A 17,272-nucleotide genomic window follows, 5' to 3' on the forward strand; every position below is an offset into this window, starting at 1 on the left:
CACGGAATCCTAAACACACAAATTACTTGTAATTTTATATATTGTTATTATACATAATTATACTTATGTAATTCCAGAACACCTTATCTATGAATCGTATGAATATGCCTTTATTATACCGGTGGTAGGTCTCTCAAATGTGAGAGTTCGCTTGGATAGGTACCAGCGCAATGTTTATTTCTGCCGCCAAGCAGCAGTGTGTAGTCACTGTTGCGTTCCGGTTTGAAGGACATTGTAGTCAGTGAATAATAATAATAATATCAGCCCTGTATTATATTCTTGCCCACTGCTGAGCACGGGCCTCTTCTACTACTGAGAGGGATTAGGCCTTAGTCCACCACGCTGGCTTAGTGCGGATTGGTAGACTTCACACACCTTCGAAATTCCTATAGAGAACTTCTCAGATGTGCAGGTTTCCTCACTATGTTTTCTTTCACCGTTAAAGCGAACGATAAATTCACAAAGAATACACACATGATTTTAGAAAAGTCAGAGGTGTGTGCCCTTGGGATTTGAGCCTGCGGACATTCGTTTTGGCTGTCTGTTCCGCACCCAACTAGGCTATCGCCGCTTGAATACTGGACATAATACGTAACATCTCATGTCTCAAGATGGCGAGCGCAGTCGAATACCAAACAATACTTTGTAATACAAGGTGTTGGGTGATGTTTCTACTGTTAATGGGCGGTCTTATCACTTAATATCAGGCGTACGGCAAGCTCGTCTCGACATTCAATACAATAAAAAAAAACATTAGTTTTATATTTCAATTCCATTGTAATGAATAGTTTCCTCATTATGATTATTAAAACTTTCCTTTTTAATAATCAAGTTCTAAAAAAAGAAAATCATCTCACACTTTCAAGTGATAATCCTGTAAAAAGCATTATAATAATAACACAATGTCGCACTAATAAATACTAAATAGTAAATGTATAGTACATAATAAATTATTAATTCCATGATAGTAAATGACATTCCAAAATAAAACAACTGAAGAACTTCGTGTATGCTATTCTCTTTTTTGATTATTTGAATTGTTTGCCCCTTTTTGTCTTCTATCAGCAAATTCTTTCGACTTTCGTTCAGACCATAGAATTTGTTGTGTTACAAATTGCAGTAATCATCAATTTTACTATGTAGGAGGGGGGGGGTGTTCAACAAGACGTCCGCTACTCCAGTTATAGTTTCTATGCAGCTTCACTTGTTACACAGTCAATTTTGGAGAAAAGAATTTCGTTTCGCGACGCTTAGTCCTGTATCAGCATCACGAAGTCACTAGAAAACTGCTGGCCTTAGGTTCAACGTTATAGTGTCGTACTGCATTCTTAGCTTAAGGGCTCAAGATAATAATGTATTACGCTATGAATGAATTAACCCAGACTGCCTCGGTGGCGTTGTTGTAATAATTGTTGAGGTCCTGGTTTCGAATCCTAAGTCGAGCCAAATAAATGTCATTGGGTTTTTCCATCTTAAGAAAATTACTCAGTCGCAGCTCAGGGTCAAGAAGTTGACGATGTGATAACCCCGTGCCTTAGAAAGCACCTAAAGCCGTTGGTCTTGCGCCTGATTACTCTTCAGTTGTGTCGCATTGCTGTCTAATCGGACTATGAAAGTGAAGGAACAGAGAGTGCACTTGTGTATTGCGCACACACTTTTGCACTATAATATGTCTTGCGTACTTGGCTGATCTTCTTTGAGATTGGCTTCCGTGGCCGAAATTCGGTTAAGAAGGAAGCAATCATATTAAACTATATCAAATTTTATCTTCAATTAATATATTTACTCACGTTATAAAACAAATGATTTAACACAGAAAATTTATTGAGCCATAATTCGTTTTATGTTGATAAATAATTCACAGTAAATACTATAACATTGCAAGACAAGAATCATTTCTTCGTCTTTAGAATTTATTTAATAATATTCAGTCAGAGTTAAAAACGAATGATGCCATGTCGTATATGAAATGCCGAACAAACTATGATGTCGGTTACAAAAGATTGACATTTGGACACAAAAATCTCTGCATGGTCGTCATCGTCACGATTTAACCAACCTTAATGTTAACAAAATCAAACGCATGGTTTAAGTGGAGCGAGCTATTTACTGAAACAGAAGGATTCATGCAGGCCATTCAAGATTAGGTTATAAACCCTAAAAAATATAGGAAACACATAATCCGAGATAGTAGTCTAAGTAGTGATCGTTGCCGCCACTGTCAAACATTCAGAAACCATCCAACACATCACAGGCGCATGCTCCTCCATCACACAGACAGACTACAAGCACAGACACGATCAGGTAGCGGCAATCATACACCAGACATTCGCATACAAACACAAATTCATCACAAAAAAAAACAGCATATTACAAATATACATCTCAGATTATCCTAGAATCACCTGACACAACTATACTTACAGACAAGACCGTATACCACAACCGCCCTGATATCACACTACGCGATAAACATAGTAAGACAGTTAACCTCATAGACATCGCCATTACCAACACACACAATCTCACGACCACACATGCTAATAATTACTGATATTGTTGTTTCTGCGCATGGGTAGGTACCAAAGAGCCTCGACCAACATCTTCAGAAGCTCTCAATTGGCCGTTGGGTCCGAAGCCTGATGCAGAAGGCAGTATTGCTGGACACAGCGCGCATTGTGAGGAGATTCCTCACTTTGAATCCCTAACCGCCGGTGGTTTGGGTCTTGAGCTTCGCCATCGGAGGGTCATTATTTTTCTTATATTTTTATATGCATTTTTTTTAAGAATATATGTAAAAATGTAAAAAGAAACCTTTAAAATAAAGAGAATGAACATTATAATTATAAGAAAACATTAAACTTAGTTAAGACAAAACACCAAACTTTATTGTTTGTCCTTCATTTTGACATCAGCTTCCTTTATTTCTAAATCAACATACAAATGAAATATAAGTTCTTTATTCGCAGTAGCAGTAGTATTGATATGTAGTCTGGCTTTCGTATACGGGAACGATTTAGGGATCCGTTTTATCGGGAGTGTCAAGTTGTAGAAGTGGTAATCCCCCTGAAAAAATAAAATTATATACGTAGGTAAATTGATCTTAACTAGAAACAAAACATCATAGCATACAGCATGCCGCCGACTGCAAAATAAGATAGGTACCTGATTTTTTTAATAGCTCGATAAAGTGACTACATCGGGCAACAGATGAAACCATCCTTATACGGTCGGAAGGATCTATAGGTCTATAATTTTGGAAGGAGACATGTTTGCTTACAAACTGTTCCACAGCTTAATAGTGCGGTAAAATAAGAGCTCCTGAAATTATTAGTTAAAGCCTACCAACTACACAACTCCACATCCTGTTCAGAATTTTGACTCCAAGGGATGTAGCAAATATGACTTCTAGGATTCAGACCCCAGCATTGGCTGGGCATAGATATTGATTTATACTATACCCAGGATATTGAGGTTATTTTGCATTGCCAGTGGAATACAATGAAGATGGCGTTGGAGCAATCAAAGGAATTATTATGCGTGTGAACGCGCATACATGGGTTTCTTGCCTTTGAATTCAACCAGATAATGAACCTTATTTAGAAATAAGATCAAGTGCAATGTCAAGATTCTCTCGTTGTTTATCAGTGTCTGCCCGGTTACGAGGGGACTCAATACAATATGTCCCATGCCGAGTTGCCCCTTGCATAGCAAAGAATTGTAGTATGCAAACTATGCGGAATATTATGGCACTATGGGCAGAGATTGTAAGAATGACATTGGATACGTCAGTTGGAAATAAACCATGCTAACAACTATTAGCTGTGTTTCTTTACGCTCCAAGGGACATTACAAGAATGTTACTCCATGATAGCACACATTATCATGGATATGCAAAGTAAACTGGCTCAGCGAAAGCACGGAGCCTTCTGCAACGTCAGGAGTAGCTGTCATGAGCCGCAAAGCGAGTCGATGAGAAGACTTATTATACACTCATGCAGAAAGCTGAAGATCGATTTGCACAAGTTCTTTTTTGTATAATTTTGGACTAAAATCATCTATTATTTTTTAACATAATACGTTGAGAGAGACGATAGTCTAGTTGAGTGTGGAACAGACTGCCGAGACGAATGTCGGCAGGTTCAAATCCCAAGGGCACGCACCTCTGACTTTTCTAAAAATATGTGTGTATTCTATGTGAATTATTGCTTGCTTTAACAGCGAAGGAAAACATCGTGAGGAAACCTGCATACCTAAGAAATTATCTATAAGAATTTTAGTGTGTGTGAAGGTCTACCAATCCGCACTAGGGCGGCGTGGGGGACCAAGGTATAATCCCTATCAGTAGTAAAAGAGGCCCGTGCCAGCAGTGGCAGCAATATATTATTATAACACGTGACTACTTGAATTTTGAATATAGGCTTAGAGTGTACATTCTGATTTGACCTGACTGACTGAGCCTTAGTTATAAGAATAGTTGAAAGAAAATGAACTCACCGCAGTATAGGGACATGACCCACTTAATTTACCCTGTTTGAAAACATGGCCAAAAATCCGGTTACGATCTACTATATCACAAAGCGTGTAATGCAGTTCCACGAACCCTCTTGTGTACCTGTTATTCACAAATTTGTAAAAAGAGAAATGCACCTGTAAAAAAATAAGAACAATTTAGTTATAGGTGTGTGAACAGAACTCCTTGGTGCTCTGCAGATTAAAGTGCAGGTGTATTTGAGTTGATGGAGTTACTTTTTAAGCTTCCGTATACAATGTATACTATAAAAATTGTATTATTTTCAAGAGTCATTCGTAGCAACTAGTTCAAAGTTTTTAAATTAATATAAAAAGTGTATTGCTAGAGGAATAGCAGATAGATTAAGATTCTTCGAAGTCCTTTTTCTCTGGAGTTATGTTTTTTTTAAACGAGCACGATAAAGTCTCACGATTCCCTGCACCTTATTTTTAGTGGAGGGGGGTGCAATAGAATGTCGACTGACTAGCGATGATTAGCCATCGATAGTTGACATAATTATGCCGGCCTGTTGGAACCGGGTATACATAGGCTAATACCGGAACGCGACACTTACGTGGGCCACTATGGCGGGTTTTAACACCTTGTGTATGGTGGTCGCTATCCGGGCGAATATAAAATGTATCATAACACTAGCAAATGTCTATTTAACTATTGTCTTTCATAAAAAATTATTGAATAAAAATAGCTTTTTTGGATACTAGAGCTATAACACCTTATAGAGAACAGAGTATTCATGCTTTGAAAAAAAAATACATTTACGGAAATTGTATATCAAGTTACATAACTATAACCGTTCATATTATGTATAAATTTGTTTTTTGATTTTTATGTTTCCTTTCTTTTTAATTTTGTATCAATCTACGGCAATTGCTTGTTATCTTTGTAGTAAAGAGTGGGATAACGTTGTGGGCTGTAGACTTATGTAAACGTTGATACTGTAACAGCCGTTTGTAAATTTCGTTGTGGAGCTGTTATCCCAAAATAAATAAATAACTAGCTTGGTGTACAAAAGCACTATAAATTAAAGATTTGTGTGACGGTCACAATTATTTTTTCTTATATTCATACTTACTGATACGTTGTCATCAAAAGAATACGTCGAAAAAAAATGCAAAGTCGCGGAAGGCATCGTTAGGCCGCGATTCCTAATCCACCGAGCCGTAAAGTTTACATAGGATACATATTTAGTATTGTAATATGTTGTAGTGGCATTATCGATGCCTAAATAACGAATCTGAAATAAAAACACGTTGATATCACATCGCCAGTCACATCCACCGGTTACGAGTGAGGTGTGACCCGACGTCGAGTGTAGTGCGCGAGCGCCGGTGCTTGTGGGATGTCAATAATGCGCTGGCGAATTACTGCAGGCCCCTCTAGCTAAGTGCTTCTTCCAGCTGAGACGTGGGAAGAGGCATTAGCTACATCAAAATAATAATATCCAAACATATAAAACAAAGTCCCTTTATTTGTCTGTCTGTTTGGTATCAATTTTCTCAAAATCTGCTGAACTGATTTTCATGAAATTTGATATGAAGATAGTTTAAGACCCTGGGAAGGTTATAGGCTACTATCTATCTCGGGAACATATATAGCGGGACTTTTATCCCGGAAAATTGTTTAACGCGCGCGAAGCCGCTAGCAAAAGTTAGTATGAATATAAAAACAAATTATTTTTACCTTTAAAGAAACACATATTGCAACAAGCGCACTCCCCAACAACAGAGTGCCTCGCAAGGAGAATAATTTATGCATTATTTACGATGCAAATACTATATTAACTGCGCGATATTCCTTCTGGGTAGATTAACGTGGAATATGAGAGCCAAGGCTATTAGTATTATCAGTATAAATTGTTAGCAATCAAACGTATTTAATGCTATATCTGATGTACGTATTAAATATATTATAATAATTGATACCTAACAATATATACAAAACAGCCATTTTAATGCATTCCGTAATTCTCGCTCGTTGAGAGTTTCGAATTGAAGTATATTTTCATAGAATTGTAGAGACCATGCCGCCCTCACCCACAACAGCAATTCCAGTAAATCAGGAACAATAGTGGCACTAATTTCATGAATATGCCTTTAATATACTGGTGGGTAGGTCTCTCAAATGTGAGAGTCCGCTTGGGTAGGTAACATTGAAATGTCTATTTCTGCCGCTGAGCAGCAGTGTGTGGTCACTGTTGCGTTCCGGTCTGAAGAATATTGTAGCCAGTGTAACTACTAGACATAATGAGACTTACATCTCACGTCGCACAATGGCGAGCGCAGTGGAATACCAAACAATACTTCGTAATTGTAAGGTGTTGGATTGTGTTTCTACTGTTTATGTGCAGTCGTATCGCTTACCATCTGGTGAACGGCAAGCTCGTCTCGTCATTCAAAGCAATAAAAAAAAATCAAAAAATCTAGCGGTGAAGTTCAGTGGGTCTCTGGATCCCGTATAGTTTTTACCCGCAACGACATTAATCACTCATAATAATAGTAGCGTCGATAGTAAAAGGTGAAACAAAATCGATCAAATACATGGAATGTGAATATTATAAACATAAAGATTACATTGCTTGGGTTTTAATATTTTTTCATTATTAACACGTATATGAAGTTCAATTATTTTTGGATTGTAGTTGTTCTGGATTTGGTTTATTTTTTGGTACAAAAGTTAGGGTTCTTGTTTTTCTGTTAGTTATGAAAATTTAATTGAAACTATTTTATTTAGAAATTATGTCATATAACTCCTAAAATTGTTCATTTGGCTTACATGAACCTTACTTTTCCATGAACCTTATTTTTATTACTAATTAATGACAATGCCGTTAGAATGTCGGGGCTGCCAGGATATTGTAGTGCATCATAAATTTTTGATAACGCTCGTGTTGATAGCTATAATGCGTAAGAAATATTATTTTTTTTATGGAAAATGCATTATTGCTACCGCTACTAAAAGGGTAAGTGGAAGGGTTATATAAGTTTCACCGGTCTTACAGCCCAATGTCTACAGTCGGGAGTATAGCATCATCCGAGCGAGCATTGAGCCCAGTCAGTAACACTGTATACGTGTCAGTATACGTACCAAAGCCGCGATAGTCCTCTTCGGCGCATTCAAGAGGGCTCGAGGATATCCTGTTGCAGAAAACAACTACGCAAAGCCGTCTCTGTGCGATGCTACCATGCGGCCCGTCTCAATTATTAAAGGGAGAGCTAAAGGAGTTCTTGACGTCTAGGACAACGGGAAGCCAACTACCCCTGTTGTCGTCTCGGGATCACCTCATTGGAGTAAAAGAGCAAAGAGCCTTTACCCTGCTCGCCCGGTGACACCCGCAACCCTCACAAAGCCCATTTAGTCAAAAATAAAATTCACTTTTGAAAGTGTAACATAAATTTTAATGTAACAGTATTGTTATATTTTAGTTTACACTGATCTTCGTTTAACTTACTCCTGACGGCCACCAGAAATCATTTGTTTATTATAGTCTCTTAAATCAAAAAAATATTTATTATTGGAATGTTATAAACAGATATGTCATTTCCTCGCAACAGTCAGCACCCAGCCCTGGAGTCCGTCGTCGACTCTTCGGATTTTGTTCAGCCACCCGTTCTCCAAATCATCGAAGTCCTGCCGCGAGAACCTGCGCAGGAACACCTCCTTGCTGGAATGAAGCCTGTTCACTTCAACTTGAAGTATATTCTTCCACTCCACTCCCCAGTCTTTTACTTCGAAATCACGAAAGCCAGCTGATTTTAGAATTTTCTTATACTCTGTTATAGTTGACATGTTGTACCCCCGTTTTTTGAGGTATTCCCTGAATTCTGTACTGTATTTTGTCTCATCTTCTCCCCTGACGTAATCAGTAAATAAGAAGTAACCACCGGGCTTCAGCCATTTGTAGATATTTTTAAAGAGGCTTACTTTATCAGCAATGTGGATGAAAGAATCTCTTGAATAGACCATGTCGAAGGTGCCCGCTGGGAAATCGCTTTTTGTGTAGTCCTCTATTCTGAAGGAGACTCGGTCTTTCAAGTGTGGCCTGTTCTCGAGGTGCTTGTTGGCTATATCCATCATGTTTACCGATAGATCTACGCCAATGACTTCCGCGTCGAAATTGTCTGCGATTAGGAACGAGTGTCCTCCCAACCCTGAGCCGATGTCCAGCACCTTCGGGTTGCTTCCTAGATCAGCGTGTCTGAGGACCTTCGGAGTGATGGCCATACCTCCACTTGAAAGGAAGGTTTCTCCAAATATCCATTCGTACCTTTCAACTCCATTTTTGGAATATTGTCCGTTGTCAAGAAATTCTTGAAATGATTTTGAGTCAGACATTCTGATAGTTCTTGAAGTATGTTCAGATCTTCCCGAGCAATGGTTTCCTTTTGGTTCAGTTCTCTAAACACGTTTCTTATATACATTAGTTATCGTTAAATTAGCAGAGGTCACCGTGAGCGGTAGGCGGGGTGAGCACGAGCGATAAATGAGGTAACTATGTAATATGTTATATTAAAAAAACAATGTATCAGCGGTTTTGGATGTGGTGATTATTTTAACGAATAATTGACGGCGGTTTTACTCGGTATTTTCTTTTAACTATGACATTCGTTACGAGCGAGTCAGTCATTGTATAGTGATGAATAATTTGGAGGAATCGTGATTTTGTGATCCATAATTTTTTTAGATCTCTAAATTTTCCTACTCTTATCATTTCAACCTCGCGTGATATTGACATAATGATAAGTGTTCATTAAAAAGGTTACAAGCTTAATTCTAGTCAATACAGGTTCATATTTGTCTAACTAGACAGAAAATGATATCATACAAATTATGCTAATCTCGTGTTTCATTGTATGTTGTTAGGCATGTTATCAGTAAAATAGTGCATTTATAATAATAAATTGTCTGAGACGGACCTCTTCTATTAGATAGTTAGAAAGCATAATAATGCTAACCTTTAGTCCACCACGTTTTATTGCGGGTTGCTTGACCTCATATCTTCAAAATTCTTATGGAAACCCTCATATGCTTCGGACTGGTCACTTGTTAAAGCGAATTATATATTCTTAATTAATTACAATATACAGTCATTTTGAATCTTCTAGCGATATGTTGAGCAGGAAGCTGGTCGTAAAAATAATTTGCTGGTGGTAGGATATATTTTATATCCGCGTGGATTGCGAGCGCCGTACACAAGATGTTAAAACTCGCCATAGTGCCCCACGTAAGTGTGTCGTGTTCCGGGATCAGCCTGTGTATATTCGGTTTCAACAAGCCGGCATAATTATCTCGACTGGAGAGGGGTTATTATCGACAGTCGACATTTTATTGTATCCCATTCCACTTACTCCCAGGTGTTGAATCAATTTGCCGTCCTCGTATAAAAAAAAATGAGCCAAACTCTTTCTGCGGCATCGGTATTTGATTTAATGTGAGTTTTTGGGTTCTAAAACATTCGTTCAGCTCGGTTTTTGAAATTAGTGTCTAATTTGGCGAAGAGAATAGACACTTACAAAGATATGTACTGGAGATTTCCTTCTTGGCATAGTCCTTCGGCAGTTTATTAAATGACGTCAAAAAAGGAGTAAGTTGCCAATTAAAATTCCTAGCTAGGCTAGACAAATACGAAAATAATGTTTTAATTGAATTAGGCACTGACTCCAACATTGGTTACGAGAAAATAGATAATGTTCAAATATTTTTTATTCGCTATATCAATTTATGACGTCAGTGATATAGGTATACAATAAAAATGGATTCTAGCAGTTCACTGAAATTTATACACTCGCTCAAAACTATAACGATTGTATATATGGTTGTACGAAAATTGTATGTATTATAGGTCTGTATCCACCTATATAATATGTACATATATACAAATTTCAGTATACAAACGTATGTTATCTATATGTACATAATTAAATATAGTCACAAATAAAATAAGCCCAAACGTCACCCGGATGTTAATCGGCTCATGATCAGGTGATGTGTGGCAGGCCTGTCTCCGCAGGTATTCGTGGGTTCTGTATATTAGAATAGAGTACACAACTTTAAAAAAATATATATTTATCAGAAACGTATGCCATAGATATTCTAACGGAAAAAGAATTTTCATAATCCATACAATTATAATAGGAAAAAGCGGCAATAGCCTAATTGGGTGTGGAACGGACTGCCGAGACGAATGTCCGCAGGTTCAAATCCCAAGGGCACACACCTCTGACTTGTCTAAAAAAAAAGGTGTGTATTATTTGTGAATTATCGCCTGCATAAACGGTGAAGGAAAACATTGTGAGGAACCCAGCATACCTGAGATATTCTCTATTAGGAATTTTCGAGGGTGTGTGAAGTCTACCAACCCGCACTAGGCTAGCGTGGTGGACAAAGGCCTATTCCCTCTCAGTAGTAGAAGAGGCCCGTGCCCAACAGTGGGACAGTATATAATACAGGGCTGATATTATTATTATATTATGCAATTATAAATAAGTTATTAAAGTTTTAAATTTGGTGAAACGTATAGCTGCCAAATAACAGTATTAGCAAACCGTGACGTCACCGAGTGTCACCGGCCATAATGCTACGTGAGAAAAAGATACCGCGTTAATCCACTACGCGCCACTTTTGCTCATAACAATATTTCAAATATGTGTAACGGCAAAGTGACCCCCATGCACCTGATGATAAGTGGAGTGGGGTCCAATAAAAAGTCGACTCACAGCAGATGATTATACTGTTAGAGCTGGATATACACAGGTTGATCCCGAAACGCCACACACTTACGTCACTATCCGGGCAAATATATTCTACTACTAGCAGATATAGTAGATATTGATATAGGTTTATGTAGTATAGTACGATAATACTTACTTGTAAAGGTATATTATTTTATTTTGAAAGAACAAATATGACCCATATTTAAATAGTTATGAAGTTGATTAGGAACTAATACATAGATTGGTTTCTCCAACAACTTATAAAAAGGTTTCAGCATAATTTTCTAGCAATGCGGAACTCTAAAATCGTCCGATGCGATATGGAACTGTCTTGACAAACAACTCGGTAGACGAGGGATAAACAGATAACACGGTCGATTACTCACGCAGATTCAAGAAACCGTTAAGTTTATTTTTAGTCCCTGGCTCTTGTCCACGCGTAGACCAAATTATGGTTTTAATGTATGAATTGAATATATATCTATAATTTCATAATTATTGGTCATGTTGTGCGAAGAGACGAAAATCACTTCGTAAAAAAAGTGATAAGCCTTCGAAAGAACAAAAGAGAGCAACCTGATGGATACCTCTTGGAACCTTCTTCTACCTGATGGATTACTAGGAACAAAATTTTACAACGATATAAAATACCCGAATTGACAACCCAAGACAGAACATGCGCAGACATATTAGGAGAGCCGACCCCGTATAAAGTGGGAATGAGCAAAGAAGAAGAAAAGGATCAAAAGGTAAGGTATTATTGAAAATATCTTGAATTATAAAAGTTATTAATCGTATTTTTTATTTTCAGATTCGTCCCACATTGCGATTAATTGCTTTTTTCAACCAAATACTTAAAAATTAGTTCAGCGGTTTATTCACGGGAAAAATAAATAGGTATAATCTTTTATCAAACCAAGAAAGAAAGGTAATGACTTAAATGAGTTATTTTTACTACTTTCCTGAATATTTTATAAATTCGCCTTTTACCTCGTACTTGTACGGAAAGGCAAGGAAATCGCCGTGTGTATTTCGTCATATAATTATTAATATTATATAGCTTTATACATATATAACAGCATAACAGTTACAATACTAAAGTGATGTTATAAGACAAAGTAGGTATTAATTTTAACAATTGGTTTTAGGACTCGTGTCAGTCACTTCTGTGAATTCTTACAAGTTACAAACAAATATATCCACGTTCTGGGATATAATGTTGAGCAATCGTTTCGCCCGTGACAAGGGTAACCTAAGTACATTTTTTGTGATGTTCGGAGGCGGTGCCGTGTGCAGCAGTCGCTGGGGACTTACAGGTGCAGCGCGGACAGCATTTCTTGCAGGTGTAATATAATGTAGTAGGGGGACAGCCTATCGCCATTTCGTGTTAAAATTCGCGACTACGCGGTTATACTGAGTAAATACTGTTGCCATGCTTATACTGGGTAAAATCCCTGGAGTCTAGAGTTTGTGCCTGTTATGGCGACAGTCTCACCTCTATCACATAATGGGGAGGTACACACCTAGCGAAAAGTGGGTGCCTTGGCGGCACCTCTGCCTACTCCTTTCACCTTCGGGGATATGGGCGTGATGCGTGTTTATATATTGTGTATAATGTACTATTTGATTTTCTGTGATTTTAGGACTCAATTGTAATATCTATTTATATAATTGTAATATCGTTATCACAAGCGTTTAACGTAACTCATAATAAATATTGCAAATAGGAGGTAGGATATATTTTATATCCGCCTGGTTAGCGACTACCGCATACAAAATGTAAAACCCGCCATTGTTGCTTTCGCGTGTCGCGTTCCGGGATCAGCCTATATATAGTCGTTATCAAACAGGCCAACATAATTGTATGGACTAGCGAGAAAGAGATAATCATTCTCAGTAAACTCTGGATCCACTCTGCTTACCATTTACCATAAGGTGCAGTTATTTTGCCCGTATAAAAAATATATTGAGAATAAAATAGGCTTACTTTTGCAATTCCTTCCTTTGCTCCTGTAGAATAAATAAAGACAACATAAGCTAACATAATGTAAGGAATTTCTCTCGCTATTTAAAATAATCCATAACAAGCAAACGTTTTTACGCTCCAAGATTAAATACAGGATCGTGTTTCGTGTCAAGTTTTTTAGATATCGGGGGTATTTAAAAAACTGACTCATTTGATATCGGGGAAGTAGTATTTATAAAAACTGACTCGTTTGCCCAACCTTACATCTTGGTAGCGCTTTTTGTATGGAATTAACATGTCCTACCGCGTTCGTCCACCCTCATGAAAAGGGCTGGAGAATGTATGTTGTAATCTGTTTGGTTTGAAAGAATCGTGTTATACCTATGTTTGATATTAAAATTAAACTATTTTTTCGAATTTTATGGCGGTTTTAATATTTGCGTTTTCTCCCGACGTTTCGAAGACTTTGCAGCCTTCATGATAACGGGGTGTTGTTCATCCGCAAAGTCAAAGTTACAATATCTACCTACATTTTACAAAAATACATTTTTATTTTATTTTAGCTGTTGGTCCGATCTACGCAGAATGAGCTCACAGTGTCTTGAGAAAATTAAAATATTAAAACCGCGATAAAATCCGAAAAAAATAGTTTAATTTTAATGTCTAACATTCGCGTAAATGTAAGAAATCATTAAGGTATGTTTGATGTTTGCTACTTAAAAACAACTTTATTTCCCAAAAATTGTACATACACTTACAAATAACGTTATGTTAATTGATACAATATAACAATAAATTATTTTAAAGTGTTTGTTGTGTACTAACCCAAAGTAGTTTTGTTTTCTTTTTATTACTGAGCTAAGTTATAATTTAATTATGTCGCTCTGGGAGATAATTGTTAACTATATTTAGCTTCTAATCAATTTAAACAATATAACAAACAAATAATATTTAATTATACTAATTAGACTGATATGAAGTGAAACATAGGGTGTATAGTTTGACTAAAAACATTGCACGTAAATATAAAATTTGCGTTGTGGGTACTATGATAATAACTACTTATGAGCTTAGAGCGTTTAAAATAATTATATTGTTACAGCTATGTTTGATATTAGTTATGTTAATAATTTTAAAATACTTCATTTATTTATTTTAAACTCTTAATGGTACATCTAAGACAAAAGAAAACTAAATCTATGTAGGCTCAGTTCAAGATTGGGGACTCCTTCGTGAATCAAATCGCTTGACAGAGTCGTGATGGCTTCACGAGCTCTCTCCTTGCCTGGCTACCGAGAAGTTAACATCACATTGAAACTGTCTTTCGATTTTATTGATAAATTATGTTTTATAATTAATGACGTAATGTAGATTATACTATTTGTATATAAAGACTTGAAAAATGTTTCCTCATTAGCAAGTTCATTGGAAGCCCATATGTTATGCAAAGATGTCATAAACCCATGATTCTGATATCTGTAGATAGATGCTAATGATTTATGTTTACGCGAATGTTAAAGATTGGAATAAACCTATTTTATTGTAGAAGTTATATACGAATTCTATCGTATATAGATGGACTGTCAATTAGTAAACAATTTAAAGTTGTGTATAATTGTAAAATGTAGGTAGATATTGAAATTTTGACTTTTCGGATGACCGACAACTCAGTCCTCAGTGACCATGAAGGCTGCAAGGTCTTCTGAACGTCGGGAGAAAATTATAATATAAAAAACCGCATAAAAATTCGTAAAATAGTTTTTGTAAATAATAGATGAGCTGTTTGCTCAATGCAGGACGATGACGGTGTAGTCAAATTCATCGAAAAATCTTTATAAACTGTTACAGTAAAAATATTATTAAGAAGTACTTAAATTATTTTTTGTTTTTCATTTTCCTAGTACCAGTTTTTATTATTACATTTAATTAATTCATTTAGGTTACGGATTTTCATGAAATCCTGTTCAATGTCTTTTAAATTCCACAAGTGGAATCGGCTAAAACCATTAAGCTAATTAAGTAAAAAGAAAAAGCAGCCGTCTGCCTTTATAGGATTCTTAGAATCCTTCATTAATCTTTAAAACAACTTTTATCCACGAAAGTAGAACTACTGGCTTATTGGTCTACTGATATAAAAAATGACCTCTGGTTATAATATATTTTAGTTGAAATTTGAATCACACTGATACATTCTAGTACAACTACATACGAGAATAACTAAAGTAAAATAAAATGCTTTGTTTATCACGTAGGTGAACATATTTGCGCTTATGATAAGTCAAAGTACCTACATAAGAAAATTTTATTATTCATTTGGAAAAAACCTATAATTCGGTATTTTCATTCATCTTTGTTTTTATTACCTGATTGCAGTTTAAAAGGCAAAGAGGACTCAGGAATAACGTTGACTACGTTATTGAGAGTAATTTGTATTTTTTTGGCAACTTTTATTATTACCTTCATATAGGTATATTTCATGATTTTCATACGTCTGATACAAAAATATTTAATGGAACAAATAACAAAGTTCAACTGTGTTACATATAATCAGCACGGATTAAAGGTTTAAGACAGTCTGCATATGTTATGATAAACATGAATATCACTTCTTCGCCACAGCAAGCAACCAGCCTTGGAAGCCGGCGTCAACTCTTCGGATCTTGTCCAGCCACCCGTTCTCCAAATCATCGAAGTCCTGCCGCGAGAACCTGCGCAGGAACATCTCCTTGCTGGAATGAAGCCTGTTCATCTCAACCTGAAGTATATTCTTCCACTCCACTTCCCAGTCTTTTACTTCGAAATCACGGAAGCCAGCTGATTTCAGAATTTTCTTATACTCCGATATAGTTGCCATGCTGTACCCACGCTTCTTGAGGTATTCGCTAAATTCAGTGCTGTAATTAGCTTCGTCTTCTCGCAGGGCAGGACTAAAGTTACAGCTGCGTGACTTTGCTATTATTATTGTTGTAGGAACTGTTCTGGTTTTACTTTTTAACAATAAAATGATTTTTTTTTACGGTTAGCATAGAATTGGTAGCACTGGCAATGTCTATTACCAAGCAGCAGTGTATAGTCACTGTTGCGTTACGGATTGAAAAACATTGTAGCCAGTGTAACTACTGGACATAATAAGACTTAACATTGAGATGTGAGACGTGAGTGTCTCAGGATGGCAAGCGCAGTGGAATAAAAAACAATACTTTGTAATTGTGTTGGATGGTGTTTCTATTGTTTATGGGCGGTCATATCGCTTACCATCGGGCGAACGGCAAGCTCGTTTTGTCATTCAAAGCTATAAAAAATATATATTGTTTTTATATGATCAGAACAGGTAAATCAGACATATCTGTCAATTTATTGCCGGCGCCTACTGATACATACATAATGGCGTTTTATGAATTATTGCATGTAGATAAAAAGTCAGGTCATTATAAAAAAATATGTTAAAATTAAACATCATAATCCAATTGCGACACATAGAAAAAATACAAAATCAAAAATTCAGGAATCATTGAAAATTCAACTTTTAAGGTTGAATTCTATCAAAACAAAACGAGTTTCGAAGACAGATTTCGGGTAAAAGCTAGTAACATAAATCGAAGGAAACAAACTTCACACACCCCACCTTTTCCGCCCAATCGCTTAGCAAATTTTCTCCAACCGAACACAAACAAAAAACCCAAAAAGTCCCCTTTTATATGCGTAATAAAGACTTGTGGCAGGGGTTCTCAACATTCACAATGTTTTTAAGTGTTATTTTGATATTTTTGTTTACCATAACGACAAAGTGACCCTGTATAGTATATAGTGAGCCCTGATAGTAAATGGAATGACTTCTAGACAAAGTATCAATAACAAGAAATGATTTTTCCTCATCGTTTGAAAAACAATGCCGGCATGTTCGAAACTCGATATACACGACTGATCCCGGAACGCGACGCAGTTACGTAGGATATTCATCAGTTCATAGTCGTTTCAGTTTTCTCTATCTACAATAATTTAAAAAAATCGTTTTGTTATTGTTTACATAAAAATATAATTATTATTATAAAAGCATATCGG

At 36.4% G+C, this 17,272-nt stretch overlaps 2 protein-coding genes and 1 long non-coding RNA gene across 3 annotated transcripts; 1 reads left to right on the forward strand and 2 right to left on the reverse strand.

Annotated features, from left to right (window-relative positions):
- Positions 1-2,822: 2,822 nt before the first annotated feature.
- LOC119188970 lies at positions 2,823-5,760 on the reverse strand. The gene is made up of 3 exons (XM_037437326.1): positions 5,607-5,760; positions 4,498-4,650; positions 2,823-3,066 (listed from the first exon to the last, which is right to left on the reverse strand). The coding sequence occupies exons 1-3, from the start codon at positions 5,661-5,663 to the stop codon at positions 2,887-2,889; spliced, it is 390 nt and encodes a 129-aa protein (XP_037293223.1). The 5' UTR covers positions 5,664-5,760; the 3' UTR covers positions 2,823-2,886.
- Positions 5,761-8,068: 2,308 nt separating this feature from the next.
- On the reverse strand, positions 8,069-8,866 carry LOC115454195 (phosphoethanolamine N-methyltransferase 3-like). The gene has a single exon (XM_030182936.2). It carries the CDS (start codon positions 8,864-8,866, stop codon positions 8,069-8,071), a length of 798 nt encoding a protein of 265 aa, XP_030038796.2.
- Positions 8,867-11,606: 2,740 nt separating this feature from the next.
- Positions 11,607-13,646, forward strand: LOC115453830. The gene is made up of 3 exons (XR_003939602.2): positions 11,607-11,993; positions 12,056-12,172; positions 12,393-13,646. It is a non-coding gene; the product is annotated as an uncharacterized LOC115453830 (long non-coding RNA).
- The last annotated feature ends 3,626 nt before the right edge of the window (positions 13,647-17,272 follow it).

The sequence above is a fragment of the Manduca sexta genome, chromosome 10 (assembly GCF_014839805.1).
Source record: "Manduca sexta isolate Smith_Timp_Sample1 chromosome 10, JHU_Msex_v1.0, whole genome shotgun sequence".
NCBI lineage: Eukaryota > Metazoa > Arthropoda > Insecta > Lepidoptera > Sphingidae > Manduca > Manduca sexta.

What these genes read in the sequence shown, in the direction of transcription:
- LOC119188970 (XM_037437326.1), bottom strand. Translation starts at nt 5,663, where the DNA reads ATGCCTTCCGCGACTTTGCATTTTTTTTCGACGTATTCTTTTGATGAC. An exon ending in CTTTTGATGACAACGTATCA is followed by an intron (nt 4,651 to 5,606) that starts GTAAGTATGAAT and finishes ATTTTTTTACAG; the next exon opens with GTGCATTTCTCTTTTTACAA. An exon ending in GGTCATGTCCCTATACTGCG is followed by an intron (nt 3,067 to 4,497) that starts GTGAGTTCATTT and finishes TTATTTTTTCAG; the next exon opens with GGGGATTACCACTTCTACAA.
- LOC115454195 (XM_030182936.2), bottom strand. Translation starts at nt 8,866, where the DNA reads ATGTCTGACTCAAAATCATTTCAAGAATTTCTTGACAACGGACAATAT.